This window comes from Hippopotamus amphibius, chromosome 1 (assembly GCF_030028045.1).
Source record: "Hippopotamus amphibius kiboko isolate mHipAmp2 chromosome 1, mHipAmp2.hap2, whole genome shotgun sequence".
Taxonomy (NCBI): Eukaryota; Metazoa; Chordata; class Mammalia; order Artiodactyla; family Hippopotamidae; genus Hippopotamus; species Hippopotamus amphibius.
This window is the reverse complement of record NC_080186.1, coordinates 4,378,466-4,405,933: the sequence shown is the minus strand read 5'-3', so window position 1 is coordinate 4,405,933 and position 27,468 is coordinate 4,378,466. Positions and strand designations below refer to the sequence as shown.

At 59.9% G+C, this 27,468-nt stretch overlaps 1 protein-coding gene across 5 annotated transcripts; it reads left to right on the top strand.

The window, feature by feature from the left end:
- Nucleotides 1-1,232: 1,232 nt before the first annotated feature.
- On the top strand, nt 1,233-26,792 carry PLEKHG5 (pleckstrin homology and RhoGEF domain containing G5). 5 transcript variants are annotated; one of them, XM_057701112.1, is made up of 21 exons: nt 1,233-1,382; nt 16,664-16,793; nt 17,699-17,801; nt 18,186-18,246; nt 18,602-18,693; nt 19,145-19,281; nt 19,560-19,705; nt 20,293-20,505; nt 20,583-20,771; nt 21,075-21,170; nt 21,905-21,955; nt 22,244-22,393; nt 22,714-22,824; nt 22,953-23,102; nt 23,190-23,327; nt 23,473-23,592; nt 24,170-24,302; nt 24,399-24,514; nt 24,605-24,786; nt 25,260-26,036; nt 26,300-26,792. In XM_057701112.1, exons 2-21 carry the CDS (start codon nt 16,751-16,753, stop codon nt 26,307-26,309), a joined length of 3,018 nt encoding a protein of 1,005 aa, XP_057557095.1. In that variant the 5' UTR covers nt 1,233-1,382; nt 16,664-16,750; the 3' UTR covers nt 26,310-26,792. The 5 variants fall into 5 exon arrangements, with proteins under 5 accessions (XP_057557095.1, XP_057557087.1, XP_057557102.1 ...); XM_057701104.1 differs by lacking the exon at nt 1,233-1,382 and adding an exon at nt 1,620-1,745; XM_057701119.1 differs by lacking the exon at nt 1,233-1,382 and adding an exon at nt 5,286-5,294.
- Nucleotides 26,793-27,468: the final 676 nt, after the last annotated feature.

Below are 27,468 nucleotides of genomic sequence, written 5' to 3'. Positions count from 1 at the left end.
GACACTGAGAAGCAGGGAGGTGCAATGACTTGCCCAGGCAAGGTTAGAACTCAACCAAGTCCACCTGTCCTCAGAGCCTACCATTTTTAAGGAACTGTCAGTAGGAAAGGGAGGTGAGTTTTTCTGCATGGCTCCCAAGGGCCTTGGCAGGGAGGTGAGCTTCGGTTCCGTATAGCCGCGTGTCCAACAGCTAAAGCTGTTCCCTGACGTACAGGTAATGAGCGCCCCATCCCTAGAAGTATTTAAGCAGAGAGAGTGGAGATTGGATTTGATGACTTCAGAGTTCCCTTCCAGTTTAACAGTGGGCTGTGAGGTGGCAGGGATGAGTCGGGAGGGGCGGTGTGTGTGTCCAGGGGAGGGATTGTCAGACGAAGACCAGTGACCACGGGGCAGAGGAAGGGGTGGAGCTGGGGTCCTGGTGGAGAAAGAATGGGCAGGATATATCGAATAACTAACAGGGAGAGGGAGTCACCTATTCCCCTGGGCAATGCTTTGGGGGTAAGAGGTAGGAGGCCAGGGTGCCCTTGAGATGGCCAGATTCTGGGGATCTCTGGAGGTAGCTGGTCCTTGGAGATGCTGGCTAGCTGTAGACGGGGGGCAGTCCAGTGTGCAGCTGGAGAATGGCGCAGGACCAGAGGAGCAATACAAGTGAACTCTGGGGCTTTGGCTAAGTAATCTGGAGGGGACAAGGTGAAGGCCTGGGGTGCCCCAGAGGCAGGGACAGAGGACCCACCGCATGCGCCTTTGCTGAGATGAGCTGCTCTGGTGTGGACCAGCCCCGCGGAGTTCAGTGCTGCCAAGGAGGGTAGCTCCCATTAGGAGGGGGCCCAGCAGCCTGGAGGCCCAGGCGTGGTGCGGGGCCTGATGGAGGTGGTCTAGAATTGGGAAAGTGCAGGTAGGCCTGAACCCGTTGGCTTCCCGGGGGTGCTCCAGCCCCGCCATGCCCGTCTGCTAGCTTTGGTAATTAGGGAAGCAGGGAGGTGTGCTTGGGGCCGGGTGACCTGCCTCCTTCCCTGGGATCCCTGAGTCCCCAAGGCGCTACCCCCACCTCCAGTCCTGAGCCCGGAGTTATTCTAAACTCAAGCCGCTGGGAACCACCAAAGGGCGGGATGGCCCCTCTTTCAGCCCTGCCAGGCGTGGGCCCGGAAGAAAGAGGGAGGCACGGAGCTAGGCGGGCCCGTTTCTCAGGCGCCGTGGAGGGCGCAGTTCAGAATCCAGCGGAAGCGGGCCTGGCTCGGGGCGACTGCCGGGCCGGGCTGGGCCTGCGGGCCCCTCCGCCTGGACCCCGGGGGGCGGCGTCCCGCCGCGGGCCCTGGCCGGAGGCGGGCGCGCCGGGGTCTGCAAGCCCAGGCTGAAGACTGCAGGCTTCCAACTTTCCGCAGGTCGGTGAAGGGCAGCCCCCTCGGGGCCAGGGACGACCGCCTCCTCCCCTCTGCCCGCAGCCCGGACCCTAGGTGATCCCCCCGCGCCGCCGGCCCTGCGGCCACCCCCCGGGGCCGCCGGCGGGGCGCCGGGCCCCTCCCCGCCCCAGCCGCGCGCGCCGATGGTACGGCCCGGCCCGGCCCGCCCAGGTGGTAGCGCCCGCGCCGGCCTACCGTAATTCCCCTACGCCCGGCGCCCCCGGCCGGCGCAGAGCGGACCGAGCCCGCCGCGCGGCCCCGGCGCCCCTCGCCCCGCGGGCGCCTCGGAGCTTTGGCAGCCTCTGCCCGAGCTCCAGCCACTGGGGAGGAGGCCCATGTCCCCAGGTGAGTCTCACGGGGAAGCTGGGGTCCGGACGGGGGTGCGTTCGGGCACCAAGGCTCCCCCTGAATTGATGGACAGGACCCGGGGTGGAGGGTCCCACACAGCCCTAGGCCTGCGGGTGGCTGTCGAGGGGCGCCACTGGCTCTGCCCCCATTGACTTGAGGGTGGGATGGGCTCCAGCGCGCGCCCCCACAGTGACTCTAGGGTGGGGTCAGCTGGGAGAGATGGCCACGAGGAGTCTTTAGGGCCCCAGCCCTGCTGTGAGGGCTGCTGCTGGGGCGAGGTGATCCGAAGGGGCTTTGGCGCGGCTGGGTTGGGCGGCTTCGACGACCCTGCCCCATCTGGGCGTCCGAGTCCGTCCAGGCGGTAAGCCCTCCCGAGGCCGGCAGGGGGCGCGGGAGTCTGCACGTCGGGCAGCCCGGGCCGGGCCTGGCCCCCGCTGGGGGAAGGGCAGAGGGGCAGGACCCACGAGCCCGGAGAGGCCCTGGCCCGCCCTGCAGTTTCCTCCGTTTCCTTCCCCAGGTCTGGGGGGCTCTAGGAGGGTTTCACTGTTCCTCTGCCCCTTTGCCAGAGTCCAGACACACAATAGGACCCAGCAGCCATCCCTAGAGAGGAAATTCTAGAGAACTGGCCAGTGCCCTCCGCACAGGTGGGGAAGGGCAGGGGGGAGGTGGGCCCCAGAAGCAGGTCTCCCGCAGCCCAGTCCTGTGTTCTCTCCCCGCTCCCTCCCTTTCATGTGGCTCTGAAGACAGGCTGCCACGCTGGGGTCCTGGCTCCAGGACCTGGCACATTTGTGCAGGGACCCCACAGAGGTGAAGTTCATGGACCACGGCCTCTCCTTCTCTCCCCAGCACGGGTCCCAGCTGGTCGGCTCCTGGGGGAGGAAGGGGCCTGCTGGCTTCTGGAGCAGGTGCAGTAGGGCTGGCCTGCAGAGAGGTTCTCTACACCCCTGCCGTCTGCCCAGCACAGGGCAGGGCCTTAGGGCAGGCTCTGTCTCCAGGTGGACCCCAGAAGCCAAGGACAAGGAGTGAGGCCCAGGCCTAGGGGCAGGGAGGAGCCGGGAGGGCCGCTGGGAGCAGCAGAGCAGCCTGGCAGAGCTGGCTCCTCCCTGGCCAACCTGCCCACTCATGCAGCCTCCACCCTTGGATTTTCAAGGTGCCAGATGGGGCCTTGGGGCTGGTAGACTCCCAGGGGAGCTTAGCTCGGGTTGGGAGCCCCTGGGCAGGGCTGTCCCCCTGGCCAGGGAGCCCCAACTCCTGGTTCCAGGCCAGTCCCCTGTGGACAGAGCACAGAGCTGGCCCAGATCTTGGCCCAGACCTGTGACCTCTCCTAGACAAGGAGCTCCCTTTCCCACTGCAGACCAGGCTGGGTCCCCAACCCATTGTGGGGGAGGGGATGCCCAAGGCCTCTGCTTTTCTGGGGCTGGGGAGCTGGTGCTGGGCAGGAGTGGGAGGGGGCTCCTGCCTTGGAGACTCCATTATTCATCAGCCCCAGCGTCTGGTTTCTGGGTATCAGTTTCAACAAGCCGGTCCTGACTCATGAGCCTGGAGCTGGGGCTGGGGCTGGGCTGGGCTGGGGAGGGGCCCCCTCCCCAGGGAGTCAGGGGCCGGGACCTTTTGGGCCTGCGTGTGGGCCACGTCAGCTCCCTTGTGTAGAGAGGAGGTGGGACCCTCGGAGCCTTCCGAGGCCTCCTCCCTCCCTCGGTGCAGGGGCCTGGGGCGCCTTTCCTCCCCTGTCCTGCAGGTTCCTTGACCCTGCACTCTTGGCCCTGGAGCAGCAGGGCCCTGGCCCTCTAAGGACCAGCCCCGGCCCTGGTTGGAGGACCTGAGCAGGACCTCTGGTGACCTGTCCTGGCCCAGCCCTGATGGTCTCCAGTTGATGCAGTCTGGTTACCCCAGGCCAGTGGGCTTGGGGATCTGCTCTGTCCCTAAGGGGGTGGAGTGCAAAGCCCTGCTGCCCAAACCACCATTGGCTGGTCTTCATGTCCCCATGCCTTCTCTGCACACGGGGAGTGGTCCAGTGGGCGTCTGCTGTTAGTACAAGTCACCTTACCTTTCCAAACCTCAGTTTCTTTGTCTTTTGAATGCGGATAGTACCAGTATCTCCTCTTTCTGGTCTTTGAGAAGAGTGAACAGGATTTGGCACAGGCCTTGCACTTGGGAGTGCTCAGCGGTTGGCCAGGGGGCAGCAATAGGGGCAGGGGACCGGGGCAGCACCACCAGGCTTTGAGGTGGAAACTGACCTGCCTGGAGCCGGCAAGCCAAGGTCATGGATGCTAGGAGGAGGGAGAGAACCTGTGGACAGGCAGTGGGGAAAGCTTTGTTGACTGCTGGCCACAGGAAGGGACATCCTGGCCAAGACCTTCCCGGCCTCAATGGCCTGCTCTGCTGTGCAGCCCCTCCTCTGCCTTCATTCACTCTTTCATCATCTAGTCTACACTGAGCACCTGTGGTGGCTGGGACTGCTCTCAGTGCCGAGGATGGAGTGTGAGCCAGACAGCAAGACTCCTGGCCTCTGGAGAGGATATTCTAGCAGGGAAAATTGACAGTCAAGAAGTTAACAAAGAGGGACCTTCCTGGCGGTCCAGTGGCTAAGACTTCGCCTTCCAGTGCAGGGGATGCGGGTTTGATCCCTGGTGCGGGAGCTAAGATCCCACACGCCTCTTGGCCAAAAACCCCAAACATAAAACAGAAGCAATATTGTAACAAATTCAATAAAGATTTTAAAAATGGTCCACATCAAAAAAATCTTAAAAAAAAAAAGTGAACAAAGAAATAAAATAATTTCAGGTAGCAATAGAGACTTTGGAGGAAATGATTCAATTTAAGAGGATTGAGTTCCAGGGTAAGGGGCTATTTATTTTGAGAGAAGGGTGAAGCCCTCCCTGGGGAGGCAGCATTTAAGTCGAGGCGCAGTGCCAGCTGTTGGAAGATCAGGGGCACGTTGTGTTCCAGGCGGAGAACGCAGAGGGGCAGGCTCTGAGCTTGGTGAGTGGTAGGGACAAAGGAAGCCAGCATGGCGGACCACCCAGTGGAACCGGCCAGGGGGCAAGGTAGGAGCCAGGCCACAGTTGGGGTTTTATTTAGAGCAAGATGGGAAGCCACAGGAGGGTTTGGGGGGTGCGCAGGGAGGGGTATGTGTGACATGATCAGGCTTTAGTTTCCAAGAGCTTTGCGGGTGGTGTGGACAGTGTGGGGGCTCAGGATTTGGGAGCAGAGGGGGCCCTGGAAACCTCCTGGCCCGAGCAGACTGCTGCCCTCCCCCCATTCCACGCAGAACCAGGCTGAGGGGGAGCTGACCATGCGCTGGGAGGGCTGGTGACAGCACGTCCCCCTCCCCCATGGTCCTGAGGCGTGCCCCAGGGAGGTCGTTCCAGAACCCGAGTCAGGAGTGTGGGTGTCCGTCCTGCCTGTGGACTTTTCCGTCAGTCCCCCCCCCACCGCGCCCCCCGCGATGCATGAGGATGATGGAGCCACCTCCACCTCCCGGGAGGGAGCGTCAGGCGCCTTGACAACCTGCCGTGGGGACCCCGGCATCACACCCCAATCCTGGTCGGCGGCGGCGTGGCTCTGGGGAGCGCCCCCCGGCGGTAGGGCACCGGCAGCTCCCCGTGGCCTTGAGCCCGGAGGGACCAGCCTGGAGCCGCGGGGGCCTCGCGGAAGGCGGGGTCTGGCTGCGCGGGTTTCCCGGCGCCTCGGCGCTGTCTGCTCGCGGGTGTGCCCCAAAGACCAGCCTCTCCGCCCCGCGCACCTGCCTTCCGCCCGCCGCCTCCACTGTGGTCACCGGCCCCCTCTGCTCCTCTGCCAACACCGCTGGCCTGGGCCCCGGGAGCGGGGGTCCCCCGGGCTCAGGCTCTGAGGCGGGGGTCTCCAGGGTTGTGGACGGGCACTAAGATGACCCTCAGGAGGGCCTCTGAGCGCCGGCGGTGGCCGGGGCGGGGAAGCGGGTGCCCAGAGCAGAGACAGACATCCTCGGGGCCGGACAGGGAGCGGGGATCCGAGGACCCGGAGGGGAGGTGTCCCTGGCCCGGCGCCCCTTTTTCTGCCACCAGCATTAAGGGAGCTCCCTCGGGGGAGGCAGAAGAGGTCCCCCCGGGCTGAGGCTCCAAGGCGACGGTCCCCAGGACTGGAGGGAGGGGCCTCCCGTGCCGCAGCCGTTTGCGTTGGGGGTGGGGCGGGGGTCAGAGCAGGGGGGGGGCGCGCGTGGGCCTGGGCGGGGGCCGCGGTTCCGCAGGCAAGGCGAGGGGGCTGTCACCCGCGGCCCCCCTGCCCCCAGCACCCAAGGAGCTCCTCCGGGGGCGCGGAGGAGGGCCGGGAGGGAGCCTCTGAGCCCGGGACCTAGGCGCTGGGGTGGGGGCTGGGGAGGGTGTCCCCCGCCCCCGGGGTCCCCGGCGCGCTCGGCGGGCGGGCGCGGCCGCACAATGGCAGGAAGCGGGGCTCCGCGCTTTGTCCGGCGGGCGGCGCAGACCGCCGCTTCCTCCGGCCGCCATGGGGACGGGACCCGGCGTCTCCGGGCGCCGCGCGGCCTCCAGGCCGAGCCCCGGGCCGCCCTCCCGGGACTCCGAGCCCGGCGGGGCGGGGGGTCGCGGGCGCGACGGGGAAGGCCAGGTAGGGGCGCGGGGGCCGGGCGGGGCGGCCGGGGCGGCAGCGCGCGCCCTCGTCCGCGCGCGTCTCTAAGCGGAGCCGGCTCGCGGCGGCCGGGCCCCCTGCCCGGGTGCTCCCGGCGGGGGGCGGGCGGCGATGAGGGGCCGGGGGCCTGAGAGGTGTCCCCCACCCCGGCCCCAAGGGGGCCAGGCAGCGCTAGGGGACCGCCAACCCCAGGCCTTTTGTGTCTGGGGCCGACTCCGGACACACCTGTGAGTCCCAGGCCCTGCACCGGGCCACCCCTCCCCCTTTCCTTCCTCTGCCCAGGCCCTGCCCACCCCCCTCCTGCTCCCGCCTCTGGTCGCCACCCTGGTTTGACCTGGGAAGACTGACTTCTGGTGCCCCCATCCCCGTGGGGGTCAGCCTAGACCGTGCTCCCCAAAGGGCCCGGCCCCCCTGTTATTCGTAAAGTTGTGGTCCATTCTCTGCCTTTGGACATGCAGTGTGACCTGGTGGTTCCATCTGGTGGGCTTGCCCCTCTCTGGCTTGAGTCCTGGGAACCTTTGGCCCTGGACCCTGCTGTCCCTCCCCAGGTGGCCGGGGTGCTGCTGCCCTCAGAGGGTGGGCAGCCAGGAGGCCGGGAGTAGACCCTGGGTCTGATAGAAGAGGCCTAAGAGTCTGGTTTTGGGAAGGGGCTGCCCTGCTTTAGTGCTGGGGAGGCCCCTAACCCTGGAGGGAGCAGTGGAGACCCTGTGGTTTGGGGATGGAGGTGGGAGAAGGGGTGGGGAGCAGACACCTCCCAGTTGGGCTGGCGGCTCTCCCTGGGGGTTCTCAGAACTTCCTCCTTAACCAGACCTGCTGAATGCTCACCTGCTTCAGATCCTGGGCCTGACTCTCACACCACCCCTGGTGTCCCTGAGCCTGGGGACTTCTGGGAGGATGGAAGCAGAGGGGGTCAGCCACCAGCTGGGCTTTCGACGTTATTGTTAGCAGTCGAGTCGGTAGTAATAGCGGGAGGAGGAGGAGAGCAGTGGCAAACTTAACCAAAGCCCACCGCGGTGCTAGGAGATGAATCTTCCGAGTCTCTCAAGCCCAGTGTCTTTGCAGGGCAGAGTACAGAGTAGGTGCTGGATAAATATTTATGGAATGCTAAAGCTGCCTTAAGCAGTGCATCTTTGTGAAGTCTGCCATCTGTGTATACTGGGTTGGTTTAAAAACAAGATTGTGGCACAGAACCAGGGACTTAGACTGGAAGGGTCCCAGAGACCTCCCCCCACCCCAACCCCTACAATCTAGCATGGCTCCTGCCGTGTCACCCCTCACCCACTGTGAGGCCAGGACCTGGGTAACCGGTAGGTCCGCAGCCCCACTGCCCAATGCCAAGCCTGGCACCAGAAAAATGAAGCTGTCAGGGAAATCATGAGAGGCCTGGAAGGGGTGGAAGGGGTCAGGGGGCATCTGTGCCAGGCTGGCGGCCAGGCTGGACACAGAGGGCGAGAGGGCTGCCCAGTGGGCCAGCTGTGGGACTCCTGGGAAGAAGGGACAAATGCTTTCCCCAGATATGTTGTCAAGAGGAGATGCTCACAGTGGGAGATTGGGATTGACATATATACACTAATATGTATAAAATAGATAACTAATAAAAATATTAAAAAAAATCACCATGCTGAAAAATCAATCAGTCAGTTTTGTAGCTTAAAGCCCAGTTCCTGGACCACCAGCAGCAGCATTACCCTGGAGCTGGTTACAAATGTAGCATCTTGACCCCATCCTGACAAGCTGAAGCTGACGCTGGTTCATGAGACCCCTGGGTGATTCACTCTAGAAAGATATTTGCTCTGACCTGTCATATTTTAAGAGGTGGATCAGTCTTCTGTGGCAGTTGTAACAAATTACCACCCACTTTGTGTCTTAAAACAAAGCCAACATCTTCTTTCACGGTTAAAAAAAAAAAAAAGGAGATGCTCACAGCCGGAGGTCCCAGCATCTGCAAAGCCAGGCCCTCTGTCAGAAGTGCTCTGGGGATGCCAGGGGGAGGAGGGCAGAGCCATGGAGGAGAAGGAGGAGAATGGGGGTTTTCACACTTAAAAAAAATGTATTTGTTTGATCTTTTGCTCACACCACACAGCATGCGAAATCTTAGTCCCTGACCGGGGATTGAACCCGCGCCCCTGCGTTGGCAGCCCGGAGTCTTAATCACTGGACCGCCAGCGAAATCTTCACACTTTCTTTAGCAGTAGATCAAGTGAAGATAGAAACAGCTGCTGTGGTGAAAGGGTGCCCCTCACCCGTGCCACAAGCACCGAGAACACACTTGAAGACCCCTCAAGAAGGGTGGGGAAGTGGGGGGCACCTGCTGCTCAGGCTGCCATTGGGAAAAGGGGCATAATGCCCAGGGCCCAGCCCCCTAGAAGCCAGCCCCCCTGGAGCAAGTGGCCTCCTTAGTCTGCCCCCACCTGCTGTCCTTTCTGTGTCCATGTTCCCTTTTCTGTCTGATGGAGAAGTGGAAGGGACCCGTGCCAAAACAGCAAGCATCAAACTACTCAATATAATTGATTTCCTCCTGTCTTCATGGCCCCCTGGGCTGACCCAAACCAGCCTCCCCCACCCCTCTCTCCCTTCTTCGCTACCCAAGAGATGGTGTAAGTGTGGTGAAAATGTGGGATCTAGAGCTATATACCCTGGGTCCAAGTCCTGACTCCACTAGCTGTGTGACCTTAGACAAGTTATTCAACCTCTCTGAGCCTCACTTTCCTCATCTGTAACATACAGGGCTACAATTGTAGCCCCTACCTTCTGGGATGAGGAGGCCTCAGTGCAGCCTCAGGCACGTGAGGACCACGTTATCAATGATCAGGCTTTTTCAGCCTCCTCTTCCCTCCTCTCTTGGGCCACTTTCTCTGCTGTCTAGGGCCATCCCCACCCTCTGTCATCTTGAAAATCCCTGATCAGGCTGTCTCCAGCCGAAATCTCCAGTGTTCCTCCATCACATGCTACTTAATTTTTTTTAAGAATTCTATTTACGTATAATTGACATACAGTAAACTGCATATATTTAAAGTGTACAATTTGATTTTTTTCTTATTAATAATGTATATATGGCAATCTCAATCTCCCAATTCATCTCCCCACCCCACCCCCACTGCTCTCCCCCCTTGGTGTCTATATATTTGTTCTCTACATCTGTGTCTCTGTTTCTGCCTTGCAAACCAGTTGATCTGTACCATTTTTCTAGATTCTGCATATATGCGTTAATATACGATATTTGTCTTTCTCTTTCTGACTCACTTCACTCTGAATGAGTCTCTAGGTCCATCCATGTCTCTACAAATGTCCCAATTTTGTTTCTTTTTACGACTGAGTAATATTCCATTGTGTATATGTACCACATCTTTTTTTTTTTATTTTTATTTCTTTTAATTTTTTTAACTTTTTATTTTTTTATTTTTTACAATAATCTGCATATATTTAGAGTGTACAATTTGGTATCCCAATCTCCCAATTCATCCCCCCCCCCAACCCTCCCCGCTTTCCCCTCTTTGTGTCCATACGTTTGTTCTCTACATCTGTGTCTCTATTTCTGCCTTGCAAACTGGTTGATCTGTACCATTTTTCTATAGTCCACATATATGTGTTAATATACAATATTTGTTTTTCTCTTTCTGACTCACTTCACTCTGTATGACAGCCTCTAGGTCCATCCATGTCTCTACAAATGTCCCAGTTTCATTGCTTTTTACAGCTGAATAATATTCCATTGTATGTATGTACCACATCTTCTTTATCCATTCATCTGTTGGTGGACATTTAGGTTGCTTCCATGTCCTGGCTCTTGTAAATAGTGCTGTGATGAACGTTGGAGTGCATGTGTCTTTTTGAATGATGGTGTTCTCTGGGTATATGCCCAGTAGTGGGATTGCTGGGTCATATGGTAGTTCTATTTTCAGTTTTGCAAGGAACCTCCATACTGTCCTCCATAGTGGCTGTATCAATTTACATTCCCACCAACAGTGCAAGAGCGTTCCCTTTTCTCCACACCCTCTCCAGCATTTACTGTTTGTAGATTTTCTGATGTTGCCCATTCTAACCGGTGTGAGGTGATACCTCATTGTCGTTTTGATTTGCATTTCTCTAATAATTAGTGATGTTGAGCAGGTTTTCATGTGCCTCTTGGCCATCCGTATGTCTTCTTTGGAGAAATGCCTGTTTAGCTCTTGTGCCCATTTTTTGATTAGATTGTTTGTTTTTTTGACATTGAGCTGGATGAACTGTTTATATATTTTGGAGATTAATCCTTTGTCTGTTGATTCATTTGCAAATATTTTCTCCCATTCTGAGGGTTGTCTTTTTGTCTTGTTTATAGTGTCCTTTGCTGTGCAAAAGCTTTTAGGTTTCATTAGGTCCCACTTGTTTATTTTTGTTTTTATTTCCATTACTCTAGAAGGTGGGTCAAAAAAGATCTTGCTGTGATTTACGTCAAAGAATGTTCTTCCTATGTTTTCCTCTAGGAGTTTTATAGTGTTTGGTCTTACATTTAGGTCTTTAATCCATTTTGAGTTTATTTTTGTATATGGTGTTAGGGAATGTTCTAATTTCATTCTTTTGCATGCAGCTGTCCAGTTTTCCCAGCACCACTTATTGAAGAGGCTGTCTTTTGTCCATTGTATTATCCTTGCCTCCTTTGTCATAGATTAGGGGACCATAGGTGCGTGGGTTTATCTCTGGGCTTTCTATCCTGTTCCATTGATCTACATTTCTGTTTTTGTGCCCGTACTATATTGTCTTGATTACTGTAGCTTGTAGTATAGTCTGAAGTCAGGGAGTCTGATTCCTCCAGCTCCTTTTTTTTTTTCTCAAGATTGCTTTGGCTATTTGGGGTCTTTTGTGTCTCCATACAAATTTTACGGTTTTTTGTTCTAGTTCTGTAAAAAATGCTATGGGTAATTTGATAGGGATTGCAGTGGATCTGTAGGTTGCTTTGGGTAGTATAGTCATTTTCACAATATTGATTCTTCCAATCCAAGAATGCAGTATATCTCTCCATCTGTTTGTGGCTTCTTTAATTTCTTTCATCAGTGTCTTATAGTTTTCTGAGTATAGGTCTTTTACCTCCTTAGGTAGGTTTATTCCTAGGTATTTTATTCTTTTTGTTGCAATGGCGTCACACTACTTAGTAATCAAACCAGTCTTTATTGAGCGGCTAGGACTGGAGATCGGGCAGTGAATCCAACAGACCAAAGTTACTGTCCCTGTAGAGCTGGCAGGGTGTGGAGGCAACGAAGTGAAACACACAGACTGTCACTGATGGAAAGTGTTAAGGAGAGAAAGTGGGGGGCGGGGGATGCGGCAGGGAGCGTGGGGGAATGAAACCTTAGAAGGTTGAGATGGTGACTTTTTAAAATTTATTTATTTATTTATTTATTTATTTATTTATTGGCTATGTTGTGTCTTCGTTGCTGCACACGGGCTTTCTCTAGTTGCCATGAGCGGGGGCTACTCTTCATTGTGGTGCGTGGGCTCCTCATTGTGGTGGCTTCTCTTGTTGCAGAGCACGGGCTCCAGGGCGTGGGCTTCAGTCGTTGTGGCACACAGGCTCAATAGTTGTGTCTCACAGGCTCTAGAGCGCAGGCTCAGTTGTTGTGGTGCACGGGCACAGCTGCTCTGAGGCATGTGGGATCTTCCTGGAGCAGGGATTGAACCTGTGTCCCCTGCATTGGCAGGTGGATTCCTAACCACTGCGCCACCTAGGAAGTCCCAGATGGTGACTTTAAAAAAAAACCCAAACCCTTATTTATTTGTTTATTTATTTGGCTGCACTGGGTCTTAGTTGTGACACGCAGGATCTTTGTTGCCACGTGTGGCATCTAGTTCCCCAACCAAGGATCAATCCCAGACCCCCTATATTGGGAGCACAGAGTCTTAACCATTGGACCAGCAGGGAAGTCCCACAAGAAGGTGACTTTTGAGTAAAGATCTGCAGGAAGGGAGGTGGCTGGTTATTTCAGTATCTGGGGAAAAACATTTCAGGCTGAGGGATTAGCAAAAGCCAAGGCTCACCTCCGAAGATGTGTGTCAGAAAGCGGGAGGCTGGTGGGCACAGTGGACGGAGCCAGGATGGGAGAGCAAGACAGGAGGCCCTCGAGGTCACCAGCCTCAGCGGGCGATGGGAAGCCATAGCAGGGTTTTGAGGAGGTACGTGTGACTCGTCTTTGAACTGGATCCACTGTAGCTACTCATGGAGAGCAGACTGGGGTCGAGGGCGGAAGCAGGGAGACCAGCTATAAGCCTTGTCATCCCTCTGAGAGGCCATGGGGGCCTGAGGTGGCCTGGAGAGGGTGGCTGGGTTGAAGTTACGGATATTAAGGGTGGAGCCATCAGAAGTGTTTGACTGCCTGGGTTGGGGAGTAACAAGAGTCACAGGTGAGCCCTGTGATCGCAAGGTTTTGGGCCTAATATGTTCTTTTTTATTTTTTTTTTAAAGATTAGTCTTCACATGTGAAAGGGCAACATTTTATTTTATTTCATTTCATTTTGTTTTGCTTTATTTTATTTATTCATTTTTTTGGCTGCATCGGGTCTTCGTTGCAGCACACGGCTTCACTCTAGTTTTGGTGTGTGGGTTTTCTCTTCTCTAGGTGAGGCGCGTGAGCTCTGTAGTTGTGGCATGCTGGCTTAGTTGCCCTGCAGCATGTGGGATCTTAGTTCCCTGACCAGGGATTGAACCTGCGTCCCCTGCATTGGAAGGAGGATTCTTCACCACTGGACCAGCAGGGAAGTCCCTGGCCTAACGCATCCTTTTCCTGGGGCTGCCGTAACACATCAGGGTGGCTTTAGAGCAGCAGAAGTTTATTCTCTCAGTTCTGAGGCCAGAAGTGCAAAACTCAGGTGTGGGCTCCCTCTGAAGGCTCCAGGGAAGGATCCGTCCCTCTTCTCCCAGCTTCCGGCACGTCCAGGCACTCCTCCGCATCCTTGGCTTGTAGCTGCATCAGTCCAGTTGCTGTGTCCGTTGTCACGTGGCCTTCTCCCTGCGTGTCCCACCTCTGTGTCTCTGCTCCTCTTCTTGTAAGGACAGCAGTCATATAATTACTCCATACTCCATGCTGTATGATTGCAGACTCCAGTATGACCCCATCTTAACTAACAACATCTGCAATGTCCCTCTTTCCAATAAGGTCACTTTCTGTGGTGCTGGGGGTTAGGACTGAACCTGTCTTTTTGAAGCACACGATTCAGCCCATAACATCACCAGACCTGAAAGGCGTTGCCAGTAATTGAGGTGAATGGGGCTGCGTGGAAAAGTTCAGGAGCTCATGTGTGGACTTTTGTTTGTTTGTTTTAAGTTGTGTCTCATTATTCCTTTTGTTTTGTTTTGTTGCTTTGTTTTTTATAAATTTATTTACTTATTTATCGGCTGCATTGTGTCTTTGTTGCTGCACACGGGCTTTCTCTAGTTGTAGCAAGCGGGGGCTACTCTTCATTGTGGTGCACGGGCTCCTCATTGCAGTGTCTTCTCTTGTTGCAGAGCATGGGCTCTAGGCATGTGGGCTTCAGTAGTTGTGGCACACAGCCTCAGTCGTTGTGTCTCACAGGCTCTAGAGTGCAGGCTTAGTAGTTGTGGTACACGGGCTTAGTTGCTCCACGGCATGTGGGATCTTCCTGGACCAGGGATCGAACCCGTGTCCCCAGCATTGGCAGGTGGATTCTCAACCACTGCGCCACCAGGGAAGCCCGTGTGGATGTTTTAAGCTTGAGATGCTTGTTGGGATCCAAGAGGAGGATGGAGACGGTTGGCCTAGAGTCGTGGGCGAGGTCCCGACTGGAGAGGTGACTCTGGGAGCCCTGCCCGTGAGACTGGCTGAGGCACCAGAGGGCAGATGTGGACGAAATGGGAAGGGGTCCACGGATGGGGAGAGAGCAGGGAGCTGGCAAGGGGACTGAGGCGGGAGGGAACCAGCAGAGCATGGGTTCCCTGGGGGCCGAGGAGGAAATGGCTTCCAGGAGACCACATGTTTCAGATACTGGGTCCTGGGAGAATGGACAAAATGACTCAGAAATGTGGATATCACTGGGGACCTGAGAAGAGTGAGTTGGGGAGAGGGTCTGAGGGAAAATGGAAGAAAGAGAAAATCTCCAGTTGCAACCATCATAGTAATAATTGATTTAGGCAGAAGCCATCAGTGAGGGCTAAAGCCTTGGGGTGTGCGATTGCTGGGGAGCAGGGCATCTCACAGTGTCACCCCAAGATGACTTGTTACAAAATGAGATGGTGACTTTACAAAGTACAGCGAGATCTCCAGTGATCCGGCACCGGGGTGCACTGAGGAGGACACAGTCCGCTCTCTGGCGTCCCTGACCAAATGCTCAGCCTGAAACCACCCCAGACCTCCAGACAAATGCATGTGGAGGGGCTTTCTACCAGACTGCTGGCCTGGCTGCTTCAGAGATGTCAGTGTCATGAAAAATGGGGAAAAAAAGTGGGGCTTTCATTTTTTAAACAAAATATTTATTTGTTTATTTTTGGCTGTGTCGGGTCTTAGTTGTGGTGTGAGGGCTTCTCTCTAGTTGTGGCGCACAGGCTGCAGAGCATGTGGGCTTAGTTTCCCTGTAACATGTGGGATCTTAGCTCCTTGACCAGGGATTGAACCCCCGTCCCCTGCATTGGAAGGCGGACTCTTAACCACTGGACCATCAGGGAAGTCCCGGACATTCATTCTTTTTTTTTTTTTTAATTTGTTTGTTTATTTATTTATTTATTTTATTGGCTGTGTTGGGTCTTTTTTGCTGTGCGCGGGCTTTCTTTTTAGTTGCAGTGAGTGGGGGCTACTCTTCGTTGTGGTGCGCGGTCTCCTCATTGCCGTGGCTTCTCTTGCTGCGGAGCACGGGCTCTAGGTGCGTGAGCTTCAGGAGTTGCAGCACATGGGCTCAATAGTTGTGGCTCACGGGCTCTAAAGCGTAGGCTGAATAGTTGTGGCGCACGGGCTTTGTTGCTCCGTGGCACGTGGGATCTTCCTGGAGCAGGTATCAAACCCGTGTCCCCTGCATTGGCAGGCGGATTCTCAACCACTGTGCCACCTAGGAAGCCCCGGACATTCATTCTTAAAGGGATAAACAGACACAACCAAATGTATGTGTGAACCTTGATTGGATCCCACGTGGGAAAAAAAATCTATAAAAGACATTATTTAGACAGTTGGGAAAATACCAGGGTAGACTCTAGGTGGACTAAGTGTCATTGCTCCGTTTCCCAAGTGTGACAGTTGTGTTGGGGCTTTGCACAAGCACATCTTTGTTCTCTGATTTCCTGCCCAGGGAAGGGGGAGTCATGAGCCCGTGTGAAAACTGGGAAAGCTAGAAGGGTGTGTAGATGTCACTGTACTATTCCTATAACTTTCTGTAGGTTTGAAATGTTTTAAAACAAAAAGGCGGGGAGAAAGAAAATAGAGGGTAATGGGAGGAAAGAACAGGAAGGGGTGAGTTTGGCTGTAAAGGGAAGGAGAGAAACAGGTTGGTTTGCCCATGGGAATGAGCGGATGAGAGGGGCGAGTGTTGAGCGCGGGTCCCCGCACTTAGGCTGGAGAGGTGGGTCTCAGTGCAGGGCTGGCCTGAAACTGGAGCAGGGCGAAGGCCCCATAGCCTGGGGCGAGTGGGTGGGCGTGGTGGTAGGAGCTAGTGGACCATCTCCCGATGGCTTCTGTTTCCCTAGAAAAGTAGGCAGTTGGGTCATTGGAGAGTGAGTTAGGGATGGTTGGGGGACGGAGAAGATAGGACAGTCATCTGTGGTGGCGGGGATGAGAGTAGCCCGGGGCGGTTGGGTAAGTCTGGGATCCTGTCACTAAGCAATGACCCGTGAGTACCACATAGGTGCCCAGATGCCAACATCATTCCCTGACTCCTCTGTAACCCCCTTCGTGCCCTAATCTGGAAATCTAGGCGGGGTCAGCTATCCTGGGGCCGCACGGGTCATAGACTCGAGGGCAGAGGCGCTGGGCAGGGAGGAGGGGGAGGCATTCTGTTTCAGACACTGAGCTGGGCACACGGAATGGTGCCCTTTCTGCCTGCGCTCCGGGAGAGGCCCTGGTAGCACCCGCCTTGGGGTTCCTTACTCGAAGTTTCCCCTTCAGCACTGCGTTCCTTGCAGGCAGGGCCTTGCTTTCTTTGCATCTCCCAGAGCGGACACCTCGTAGGTGCTGGAGAAGCGTTTGATGGATCCATGAATAAGCGTAGGCACTGAGTGGGGCGTGGATGGTTGGACATGAAGAGTTGCCCCTGTAGGGGCCAGGAGCCCCGTGTAAGGCACTGGTCTGGGTCCGCCCACCTCCCCACCCTTCCCCACGCAGGTATGCCACCACGCCGACTGCCAGCAGCTGCACCGCCGGGGCCCCCTCAACCTCTGCGAAGCTTGTGACAGCAAGTTCCACAGCGCCATGCATTATGATGGGCACGTCCGCTTCGACCTGCCCCCCCAAGGTGAGCGCAGGGAGGGGGCCAAGCCCCCGGGGCTCCCTGTCCTGGTAACTGTCGGCCTCACGACAGCGCCATCGGGAGGACCCGAGTTGACTGTGAACGATGAAACCCAAGTCCACTGCCATCCCTTTTGTCCCACAAGTTTTTTAATGTTAAAAAACAAGAGAAAAAGTTGGGGACTGGCCCAGGTCGAGGGCAGGCCTGTCTGCACCAGGTGCCAGGTCCTTCTCAGTGGGTCTGCACCTCCTGCAGCTGCCTCCACTCCTGTCTCTGTCCGGGCCAGCATGGAGAAGGCCCCCTCCCCCTTGTCCTCAGTGAGCAGAGGCGGTGGGGGTGGGGTGGGGGTGGGCAGGTCGGAAGGAACTTGCATCGGGAAACAAGAAACCCCTCCTGCTGAACAGGGATCTGGCCCAGGCCCACCGCCAACTGGCTGTGCTGGGGTGGCTTTGTCTCCTTTCCCAGCTGGTCAGAGGGACAAAAGGATTCGTCCCCTCTGCCAGGGCCCCCTGGGACTTTGGGTGTGGTCACAGTGGTGGAGGGGACACCTGCAAGAAAGAGCCATGGACTCCGGTCCCTTCCTACAACAATCCCAGAGCCAGGGCTTCTTTGTCCCTACTTTATAGATGGGTAAACTGAGGTGGATTTGTACTGGGGGCAGGGCATCACCCGGGTGTCATCCCAGGGCCCTGTGTCTTTTTGAGTCTGGGGGTGGATAAATGATAAGCAATGACTGAGTTCTTCTCCTCACAGAACCGAGGGGCCCTGGCTAGTTTGGGGGGGGCGGGGGGGCGGGGTCCCAGGGTCGGTGGCAGGCTGTGGTCCCTCTGGAGGCGGCTGTGTTGGGAGGCTAAGGTGGGGGGGGGGCAGGGAGGGAGTGGGCACAACCCCATCCCCACTTTACTCCAAAGGCTCTGTCCTGGCGCGGAATGTGTCCACCCGGTCATGCCCCCCGCGCACCAGCCCTGCAGCGGACTTGGAGGAGGAGGAGGAGAGCTCTGTGGATGGCAAGGGGTAGGTGAGGGCTTGGTGGGCAGAGCAGACACCTGGGGGGCCCGGCGCTGGGTTTCAGATCACAGATCCCGGGACCAGAGGCTTTAGAAGAGCTGCCTGGAGACCCCTCCTGGCCCCTGCTGCTGCCCGGATTCCTGGAGGGTGAGCCTCCAGAGCTCCTGGGATCAGATGCCCCCTGGCTGGGTACCACTGGGTGTAGATGCCTGGGTTGGCCACCAGAGGGCGCACAGCCCCTTGTGTGCCCCAGCTTGCCTGAGCGAACCTGAGTTACCTGGTCACCGAGGGCCAGCAAGGAGCGGGCAGCCAGCTGGGGTCCACCCACATCCCACCCTGGCGAGGACCCACCCACAGCTCCAACCTCTGCCCTCACCGGCTTCCTTGCAGGGACCGGAAGAGCACAGGCCTGAAACTCTCCAAGAAGAAAGCCAGGAGGAGACACACAGATGTAAGGAGCCCCCAGGCTAGCAGAGGGGCCCCCACAGCCCCTGCCCCTCCCGGGCCCTTTCCAGTCCCGAGGCTGGGCCCATCTGCTGTGAATTCCGGGACCAGGGATGGGGCCTGGAGTGGAGCACGTCCCTCCCTCACCACCCCTCCCTGCAGCGCAGTCCTGCGCACCTTAGCCCAGGGGGTGGATGCTTCAGGAGCTGCTGCCTCCAGCAGGGGGGATGCTGGGGGCCTCCCTGGGACAGAAGAGCGCTGGGAGATCCCTGCGTTCACTTCCCTGCTGGGGTTCCCATCCCGGACCCGGGAGGGGGAGGGGAAGGGGCCAGGGGTGCAGAACTGAGACCCCGTCCTCTCAGGACCCAAGCAAGGAGTGCTTCACCCTGAAATTCGACCTGAACGTGGACATCGAGACGGAGATCGTACCCGCCATGAAGAAGAAGTCGCTGGGGTAGGGCTTGGTGGGGCCGAGGGGAGAATGGGGCTGGGGGGCAGGGGTGGCCTCCCGCAGGTGACTGTGTGTGTCTGCGTGGTGGCCTGTGAACCAGTGTGTCCCCCACCTGTGGGCACCTCACCCGTGTGTAATGAGGGCCTGGGCGCCGTGTTCGTATTCCAACCTCTGTGCGTGGCTCAGTCCCGGGGGGTGGATGGGTGCGGACGGGCATGCAGCAGGGTCTGCCCTGGTGTGTAGACGTGAACATGTGAGGGCAGGGGCGTGTTGGCTGGTGTGTAGACATGTGCCTGTGACCTGCTGTGGGCAGGGGTGTGTGTGCACCAACCTGTGTGTGATCCTCTGGGTGTCTCCCCTTCCTCTGGGAAGGCGGGGTGGAGCTGGGGCTGTGCACAGGGTGGGGGTTCGCGTGGCTGCCCCCGGCCCACACTCACCCCCTGTGCTGGGGCAGGGAGGTGCTGCTGCCGGTATTTGAAAGGAAGGGCATTGCTCTGGGCAAAGTGGATATCTACCTGGACCAGTCCAACACGCCCCTGTCCCTCACCTTTGAGGCCTACAGGTTCGGGGGGCACTACCTGCGGGTTAAAGGTAAGCGGAGGACCAGGCGGGCTGGGTAGCTGGGGCATGGCTGGGTCCCCTGGGGAGGGTGCTTCTTCCCAGGCTCATGTTCCCTTTGGCCATGGCCTTGAGCACACTCATTACCATACAGGTGTCTCTGCTGGGCTGCCAGGTGCTGGCAGGGCGGGGCTTCGGGGTGGGGGGGCAGCGAGGCCTTGGTTTGGATCCTCGGAGAGAGGGGACTGGGGCCCCCTCCTCCACAGGGCCTGGGTGTTGAGGACCTCTACTTGTTCCCTAATGCCACCCAGCCAAGCCAGGGGATGAGGGGAAGGTGGAGCAGGGGGTGAAGGACTTCAAGTCCCTGAGTCTGCCAATCCTGCGGCCAGCCGGGGCCGGGCCCCCCTCCCAGGAGCGCGTGGACCTCCAGAGCCGCCGGGAGAGCCTGGACATCCTGGTGAGGAGGGGCTGCGTCAGGGCGGGGGGTGGGGAGGGGCCGGAGGGGAAGGTAACCTGAGCCCCTCACTGCTCTCTCGGGGGCTTTACTCTCCTCTTCTGTAAAATGGGAGTGGCTCTGGGGACACGGGGGGTGGGGAGGTGGGGGGAGGGCCCTCTGGATCTGACCTCACCCCGCGGTGATGGGCCTTGTCTCTGAAAGTGGGCTTGTGCCCGCCGAGTCTGTGCATGTGTCTAAGCAGACACGGCGTGGGGAGTGAGACTTTGTGTGCCACTGGCTATGTTCGTGAGTGGAAGTCAGGGATCCCCTTGGACCTGGGCTTCTAAGTGCATCCGAGTGTGTGTCACTCTGTGTGTTCTTCCCCCCTGCTTCATGCTGCTGGCTGGGGCGGCGGGGCGGGGTGGGGGGGGGGAGATCCAGATGCATCTCTCTGGACCTTCTGGCCCCCCAGAGCATGTGTGGGTCTCAGGGTGGGGAGTGCAGAGATCCTCCTGGATCCCAGCCTGGCCTGAGGTCCTGGAAACCCCCCATGGGGTGGATTGTGGGGGTCAGGGTGGACCTGGCCTTGACCACTGCTCCCCGGCCAGGCCCCTGGCCGCCGACGCAAGAACATGTCGGAGTTCCTGGGGGAGGCGAGCATCCCTGGGCAGGAGCCCCCCACGCCCTCCAGCTGCTCGCTGCCCAGCAGCAGCAGTAGTGGTGGCGGCAGCAGTGGTGGCGGCGACAGCTGGAAGAACCGGGCGGCCAGTCGCTTCAGCGGCTTCTTCAGCTCGGGCCCCAGCACCAGCTCCTTCGGCCGGGTATGTGGGCCCGTGGGCCTGGGGCAGGGCAGCTAGCTGGCCCTGACCCCTGACCCTGCCCACGGGTCTCCTTTCAGGAGGTGGACAAGATGGAGCAGCTGGAGGGCAAGCTGCACGCCTACGGCCTCTTTGGGCTGCCCAGGCTGCCCCGGAGGCTGCTCTTTGACCATGACTCGTGGGAGGAGGAAGGTGACGAAGAGGAGGATGAGGACGACGCCTGTCTGCGGCTGGAGGACAGCTGGCGGGAGCTCATTGACGGGCATGAGGTGGGTGCCGCCCACCGCCTTCCCCTCCCTCCTCGGGGAAAGGGGGACGTTATCCCCCTGCTGCACGGGGCCCTTACTAGGGTGACGGGCGGTTCCACGGGTCAGCCCTGCCAGACTGCTGTCATCATGAACCCGCCCTGGAGGAACTCGGGCGAGGTGAAAACTGGTGCGCCACTTGTCCGGCCCAGAACTTGGGGGACCTCTGTGTCTCAACTGGGAAAAGGTTGCGAGCAAGGCCGCTCACCCTTCTCCCCCTGGGCCGGGCATCCCTGGGCTCCTGGAGACACCCTGCCCTTCCCACAGAAGCTGACCCGGCGGCAGTGCCACCAGCAGGAGGCGGTGTGGGAGCTCCTGCACACAGAGGCCTCCTACATTAAGAAACTGCGGGTGATCACCAACGTGAGTGTGGGCTGGGCCCAGAGTCCCCCGCTTGCCCACCCTCCACAGCCCCTCGGGTGCCCCCTGAGCAGAGTCTGAGCCTTTGCAGAAGGAGCAGGTGCCAAGTAACAAAGGGGGAGGAAAGTGGGAGAAGGGCCCCGCCCTGGGACGCAGGTGATTCCCAAGGGCCCCGGGCACCTGGGAGGGGCGTGGGGCAAGTGTGCCAGGTTGAGCTGATTAACACAGACCTCATCCTTTCACTCATCCATTCAACGGCTCTTTCTAAACACCTGCTGTGTGCCTGGTGCCCAGCAGCCCACACCCTAGACGTGGAGACAGAATGGGCAGGTGTGTGTGTGTGTGTGGGTGTGTGTGTGGGTGTGGGTGTGTGTGGGTGTGTGTGTGTGTGTGTGTGTGTGTCCGAGGACTTTGACCTGAGGGGAGCACCTATCCTGGGCTTGTGGGTTCAAGGAAGGCACCTCGGGGCAGAAGCTGATCGAGGGCAGAGGTGGAGAGAGTCCCAGGTGTGGCTGCAAAGGCAGTGTCCCAGAGCTTCCGTCCACGTGGGGCCCAGGGTAGGGGAATCCCCAGGTGGGCCATGGGGGCAGGGTTTTTTCTCAAAGGGTGAACCCTCTCTGTCCCAGGCTGCCTCAGGGCCTCTCAGGCTGGGGAAGGGGTGGAGGGGAGCCTAAGAGTCTGGGTGGGGCGTCGGGACTGGGACCCGCCTCCAGCTGCAGTGGCCCCTGCCCCCACAGCTGTTCCTGTGCTGCCTCCTGAACCTGCAAGAGTCGGGGCTGCTGTGTGAGGTGCGGCAGGGCCTGGGGGTGGGGGGCAGTACCAGGAGGTAGCAGGGGGCGGGGAGGGGCTGGAGCAAAGGAGGGGCCAGGCAAGGGGCGGGGCTCACCGGTGGAGTAGGTGGGGGTGGGGCCTGGCCTCAGGGGGCGGGGCTGGGGCTGGAGAAAGGGTGGGGCGGCCGGGCAACGGGGCCCTCGACGGCACAGGTGAGGGGGCGGGGCCTGGCACCAGGGGGCGGGAATGGGGGAGGGGGATGCTGAAGAAAGGTAGGGGCGGGGTAACGGGTGGGTCACCCCCAGGTGGAGGCGGAGCGCCTGTTCAGCAACATCCCGGAGCTCGCGCGGCTGCACCGCGGGCTGTGGGGCAGCGTGATGGCGCCGGTGCTGGAGAAGGCGCGGCGCACGCGGGCGCTGCTGCAGCCCGGCGACTTCCTCAGAGGCTTTAAGATGGTACGGACGGGCAGGGAGGCCGGGGCGGGGCTGGGGCGCCGATCCCCTCTGCGCGTCTGCCCAGCCTCCCCCGACCGGTGGCCCGAGTGACCCCCGGGGGTCGGAGGCGGGGAACTGAGAGTCGGGCGCCGTGGTGTGAATCCCCCTGGCCGTGTACCCTTGCGGCCTGGCCGAGGGCGATCGGTTTCCTCCCGTGGAAAGCAGGGATGAGAAGCCTGCCCCCTGGGGTGGTCGCGAAAGGCCGTAAGGAAGAGCGCGTGCGGGGCCCAGCCCGGGGGGGCGCGCGATAACCGCTGCTGTGCGTGTCCCGCCCGTGCCAGTTCGGCTCCCTCTTCAAGCCCTACATCCGATACTGCATGGAGGAGGAGGGCTGCATGGAGTACATGCGCGGCCTGCTGCGCGACAACGACCTCTTCCGGGCCTACGTCACGGTGAGCGCGGTGGGGCGCGCGGGTGGGCGCCCCTGGGCGGCAGGTGCGCGGGGGGGGGGGGGCGCGCACCTGGGCGGCGGGGGGCGTGGCCGGCCCTGAGCCCCGCCCCGCCCTGCCTCCCGCCGCAGTGGGCGGAGAAGCACCAGCAGTGCCAGCGGCTGAAGCTGAGCGACATGCTGGCCAAGCCCCACCAGCGGCTCACCAAGTACCCGCTGCTGCTCAAGTCGGTGCTCAGGAAGACGGACGAGCCGCGCGCCAAGGAGGCCGTCGTCGCCATGGTAGCTGGGGCGGCGGGCAGGGGCCCCCTCCGGCTCGCGGCGCCGCCCGACCCCGGGCCTGACCCGCCCCGGCCCGCCCGCCCCTAGATCGGCTCGGTGGAGCGCTTCATCCAGCACGTGAACGCGCGCATGCGGCAGCGGGAGGAGCGGCAGCGGCTGGCGGCCGTGGTGGGCCGCATCGACGCCTACCAGGTGGTGGAGGGCAGCACCGACGAGGCGGACAAGGTGGGCGCCGCGCCCGGCCCTGCCGCCCGCGGGGAAGGGCCCGGCGGGCGGGCGGGCGCTGGGCCGGGAAGCTCACTTGAGGACTCCCAGCCGGGAGCGGGAGTCAGACCCTGACCTCGCCTGCGTCGGCCCCCCCACCCCCCAGCTCCTGAAGGAATTTCTGCATCTGGACCTGACAGCACCCATCCCCGGCGCCTCCCCTGAGGAGACGCGCCAGCTGCTGCTGGAAGGGAGCCTGAGGATGAAGGAGGGGAAGGACAGCAAGGTGACTCCGCCCCACACCCAGGGCCCTTGCCCCACCCCCTCTTACCCTGTGGGTTTGAAGCACCCGTTCCTCCGGGCCTCCTGGGATTCTTAGCGGCCCAGTCACTTGGGTGGCAATTCAAGAACTAGTGTCCTTACAGTCACATGAAGAGGGGTGATGATCTGCTTGCAGTTTACTCTTTACAGAGACAGCAGCCGGGCCCCAGCCCATCAGGTGGCATTGCAGCCCACGTGGCACTGGTGGGGGCGGGGGCACCATCCCTGAGTAGCCTGGACCAGTCCAGAGTCTCGCTGCTGAGCTGTTAATTTGTCAGGCACAGCGTAACCCAGAGCCAGCAACTCGTGACTTTAAAACCACCGTCCTTTTCTTTAAACTTTTAACTGGCGTAAATTACAGGTATATAGCTTGATGAAGGAAATCCATCTTGCTTATCACTTGTGTTTTACTCTCAGGTTCATGGGTGGTGGGGGAAGGGAGGCATTTGACACCAGGACCCCCAGGAGAGGGTGCTGCTGCAGTCCCTGCCCTGGCCCTGACCTCAGGCGTCTCCTGCTCCCCCTGCCTCCCCCACCCCCAGATGGACGTGTACTGCTTCCTCTTCACCGACCTGCTCTTGGTGACCAAGGCAGTGAAGAAGGCTGAGAGGACCAAGGTCATCAGGCCGCCACTGCTGGTGGACAAGATCGTGTGCCGGGAGCTTCGGGACCCTGGTGAGGAGCCCGGCCACCCACCCCTGGGCAGGGCCTGTGATAGGCAGGGGCCATGGTCCCAGCCAGCACTGATTTTTGCGAGGCTTTCCTAACCAGGCTCCTTCCTCCTCATCTATCTGAACGAGTTCCACAGCGCTGTGGGCGCCTACACGTTCCAGGCCAGCGGCCAGGCTTTGTGCCGAGGCTGGGTGGACGCCATCTACAATGCCCAGGTGAGAGCAGAGCGGTGGGCAGGCTGGCAGGGCGGCCCCATGGGGGCCGCTGCTCACGGCCCATTGGGCCCTGTGCACCCCCACCTGCAGAACCAGCTGCAGCAGCTGCGTGTGCAGGAGCACCCAGGCAGCCAGCAGCACCTGCAGAGCCTGACAGAGGAGGAGGAGGAGGAGGAAGAAGAGGAGGAGGAAGGAGGGGGGAGCAGCACGTCGGCGGCCAGTTCCCCGACCCTCCTGCGCAAAAGCAGCAACAGTCTTGACTCCCAGCACTGGTACGTTTGCCCAGGCCCACCCAGGAAGCCAGAGCAGGGCAGATACTCCAGCCCAGGACTCCTGACCCCCAGGCCTCTAGCACTGATGTAACACCCAGTTACATCCTCTTCCTCAGAATGGCTCTATGATATGAACCCAGTGGGGGTGGGCATGGGGGCTCTGTCTCCCACCAGAGTCCAGGGAGGGATGGCGAAGGATTTTGAACTTGAGTGCCAACTCTGATCCATTAGTGGTAGCTGCCTGGAGCTGAGCTGAAGATTCTTAGGTTACATCCAGCAGGAGATGCTGTGTTCACGACAGACGCTATGACTGATGTGTGTGTTGTGGGCTTCTGTGCTGCCGGCTTGCCATCTCTGAGCCTCGAGCTCCAGGAGGGCAGAGGCTGCAGAGGTTCGCACGGCCCGGCGGGAGGCTGCACCAGGCCAGCTCAGTCTCCTGTGGCTGGGCTGACTCTCTCCTCTTGGCTCCGCAGTGCCTCGGACGGCTCCACGGAGACCCTGGCCATGGTGGTGGTGGAGCCTGGGGAGATGATGTCCTCTCCTGAGTTCGAGGGCGGCCCCTTCAGCTCGCAGTCAGATGGGACCTCTCTCAGCACCACCGCCTCATCAGCCACGCCCACCAGCGAGCTGCTGCCCCTGGGCCCGGTGGACAGCCGCTCCTGCTCCATGGACTCTGCCTACGGCACCCTCTCCCCAACCTCGTTGCAAGACTTTATGGCCCCAGCCCCCACAGTGGAGGCAGCACCCCGGCCCCCAGAGTTCCCACAAGCCCCTTCCCCCCAAGCCTCGCCCCGCCTCCGCCGCCGCCGCACTCCTGTCCAGCTGCTGCCCTGTCTGCCCCACCTGCTCAAGTCCAAATCCGAGGCCAGCCTCCTCCAGCTGCTGTCGGCCACCACCCGTGGAGCGCCCGCGGCCCCTAGCCGCAGCCTGTCGGAACTCTGCTTGGCGGCTGCCGTCCCGGGCACCCGGACTCAGGGCTCCCCTCGGGAAGCTGGGCCCAGCTGGGATTGCCGGGGGGCACTGGGCACTGGCAGTGGCCCCGAGCTGTCAGAGCTGGAGGATGGAGCCAGCTGCCCAGGTGGGGAGCCCGAAGGACCCACCAGGAGAAGCAGAGAGCTGCCCTCGGGAGCCTCGCCCAGGGTCCAGCCTGAGCCCCCCCCAGGGACCTCTGCCCAGCACAGGAAGCTGACCCTGGCCCAGCTCTACCGAATCAGGACCACCCTGCTGCTTAACTCCACCCTCACTGCCTCGTGAGTGGCCCGGCCCGGGGCGGAGGACCGGTGGCCTGGTGTGCTGGGGGCACTGTCATGGCTGGGAGCAGATGGCATTTGGGGACGGGGACGGGAGAGGGAGCCAGAGACCGGCCGCGGCCCCTGGTGAGGATGAACACGGTGGGCAGGGGTGAAGACGAGGCTGAGGATGCCGGATGCCGGTTGGGAGGAGAGGGCGGCTGGAGCCTCTCCGAATGCCATCAGCCAAGGAAGGACCGTCTCTCCCCTCCTCTCCACTGCAGGGAGGTCTGAGCGGAGGGAGGCCCCCAAGGGTGCCACTGACCAAGGGACAGCGGACAGCTTGTCCCCCGTGGTGTGCCGGCCCCTGCTCCAGCAGCTGCCTTGCGTGTGCACCACGAGCCGGAGTGCCAGGCGGGACCCCTGCCGCCACCCCCCGGGGCCGATTTGCACTTTGCCAGACTGGATGGAAGTGGAGGAGGGCTCGGCAGAGGCCCAGGCCCACGCTGCGGGAGCCACCCGCACTAACATGCCTGTCCCCCTGCCCCCGCCCCCCCAGCCCTAGCCCAACACTCCCTGAAGTCACGGCGCCAACCCCCTGAGCTGGGCTCTAGGGCTGGGATCCCAGCAGCCCTTCCTACCGCCACCTTCATCTGGCCCCAGATGGGATGTGTCCCCTGCCCTCACTCCCCTCCCTCCCTCCCAGTCCTTGGGTTGGGCTCCGTGTAAAGTTGCATATTTATTGAGCTTTTGATTCTTTTATAAAGACTTGTATATACTCCACTGGAAAGAGTCCTTTGCTTTTGGAACGCCCCCTTTCCGGACTCAGGTGCGCTCAGTGCCTCCCTGGGTTCCTGCCCCCTCCCTCTGTGGTGGGGCCCGGCTGGAAGAGACTGTGGGAGCAGAAGAGACTTAGTGGGGCAGAGATCAGCTCAGCAGTACTCCCCAGGTCAACCCGTCCCCTGCCGCAACCGTGAGGTCCACCACTGGAGCCCCCCGCGAGGTGCCCTCCCCCACATGTCGCCTTACAGGGCCCTGCCCTGAGCCACCTCTCTGAGCTCATGCCAGGTGGGCCGTGGGCTCGGGCTCTACTGAGGGTGCCCCCTAGACGCCCCTCCAGGGCAGGGGCCACGCAGTGTATGGGGAGGGTGGGTCTCCCACCTGGGTACTTCTGTCCCAACCCCGCATGGCTGAGGCGGGGCTCTGAGGCCCAGAGGGGGGAGATCCCCTCACTAGGAAGTGGTGGTCTCAGGGCGGATGCTAGAACCCAGGCGTGGGACCCGGACGCAGCCCTGTGTTCTGTGCACCTCGCCCACCTGCCGCCTCCGGTGAGCTCAGGTGCGGACCTGGGACCTCGGGCTGGGGGTTCGCTCCCCGGGACCGGCGGCCCCGCCCCGGCCCCCACCCCCAAGGCGGGCTCTTCGGCGGCGGCACAGGGCAGGCGGGGCCCCAC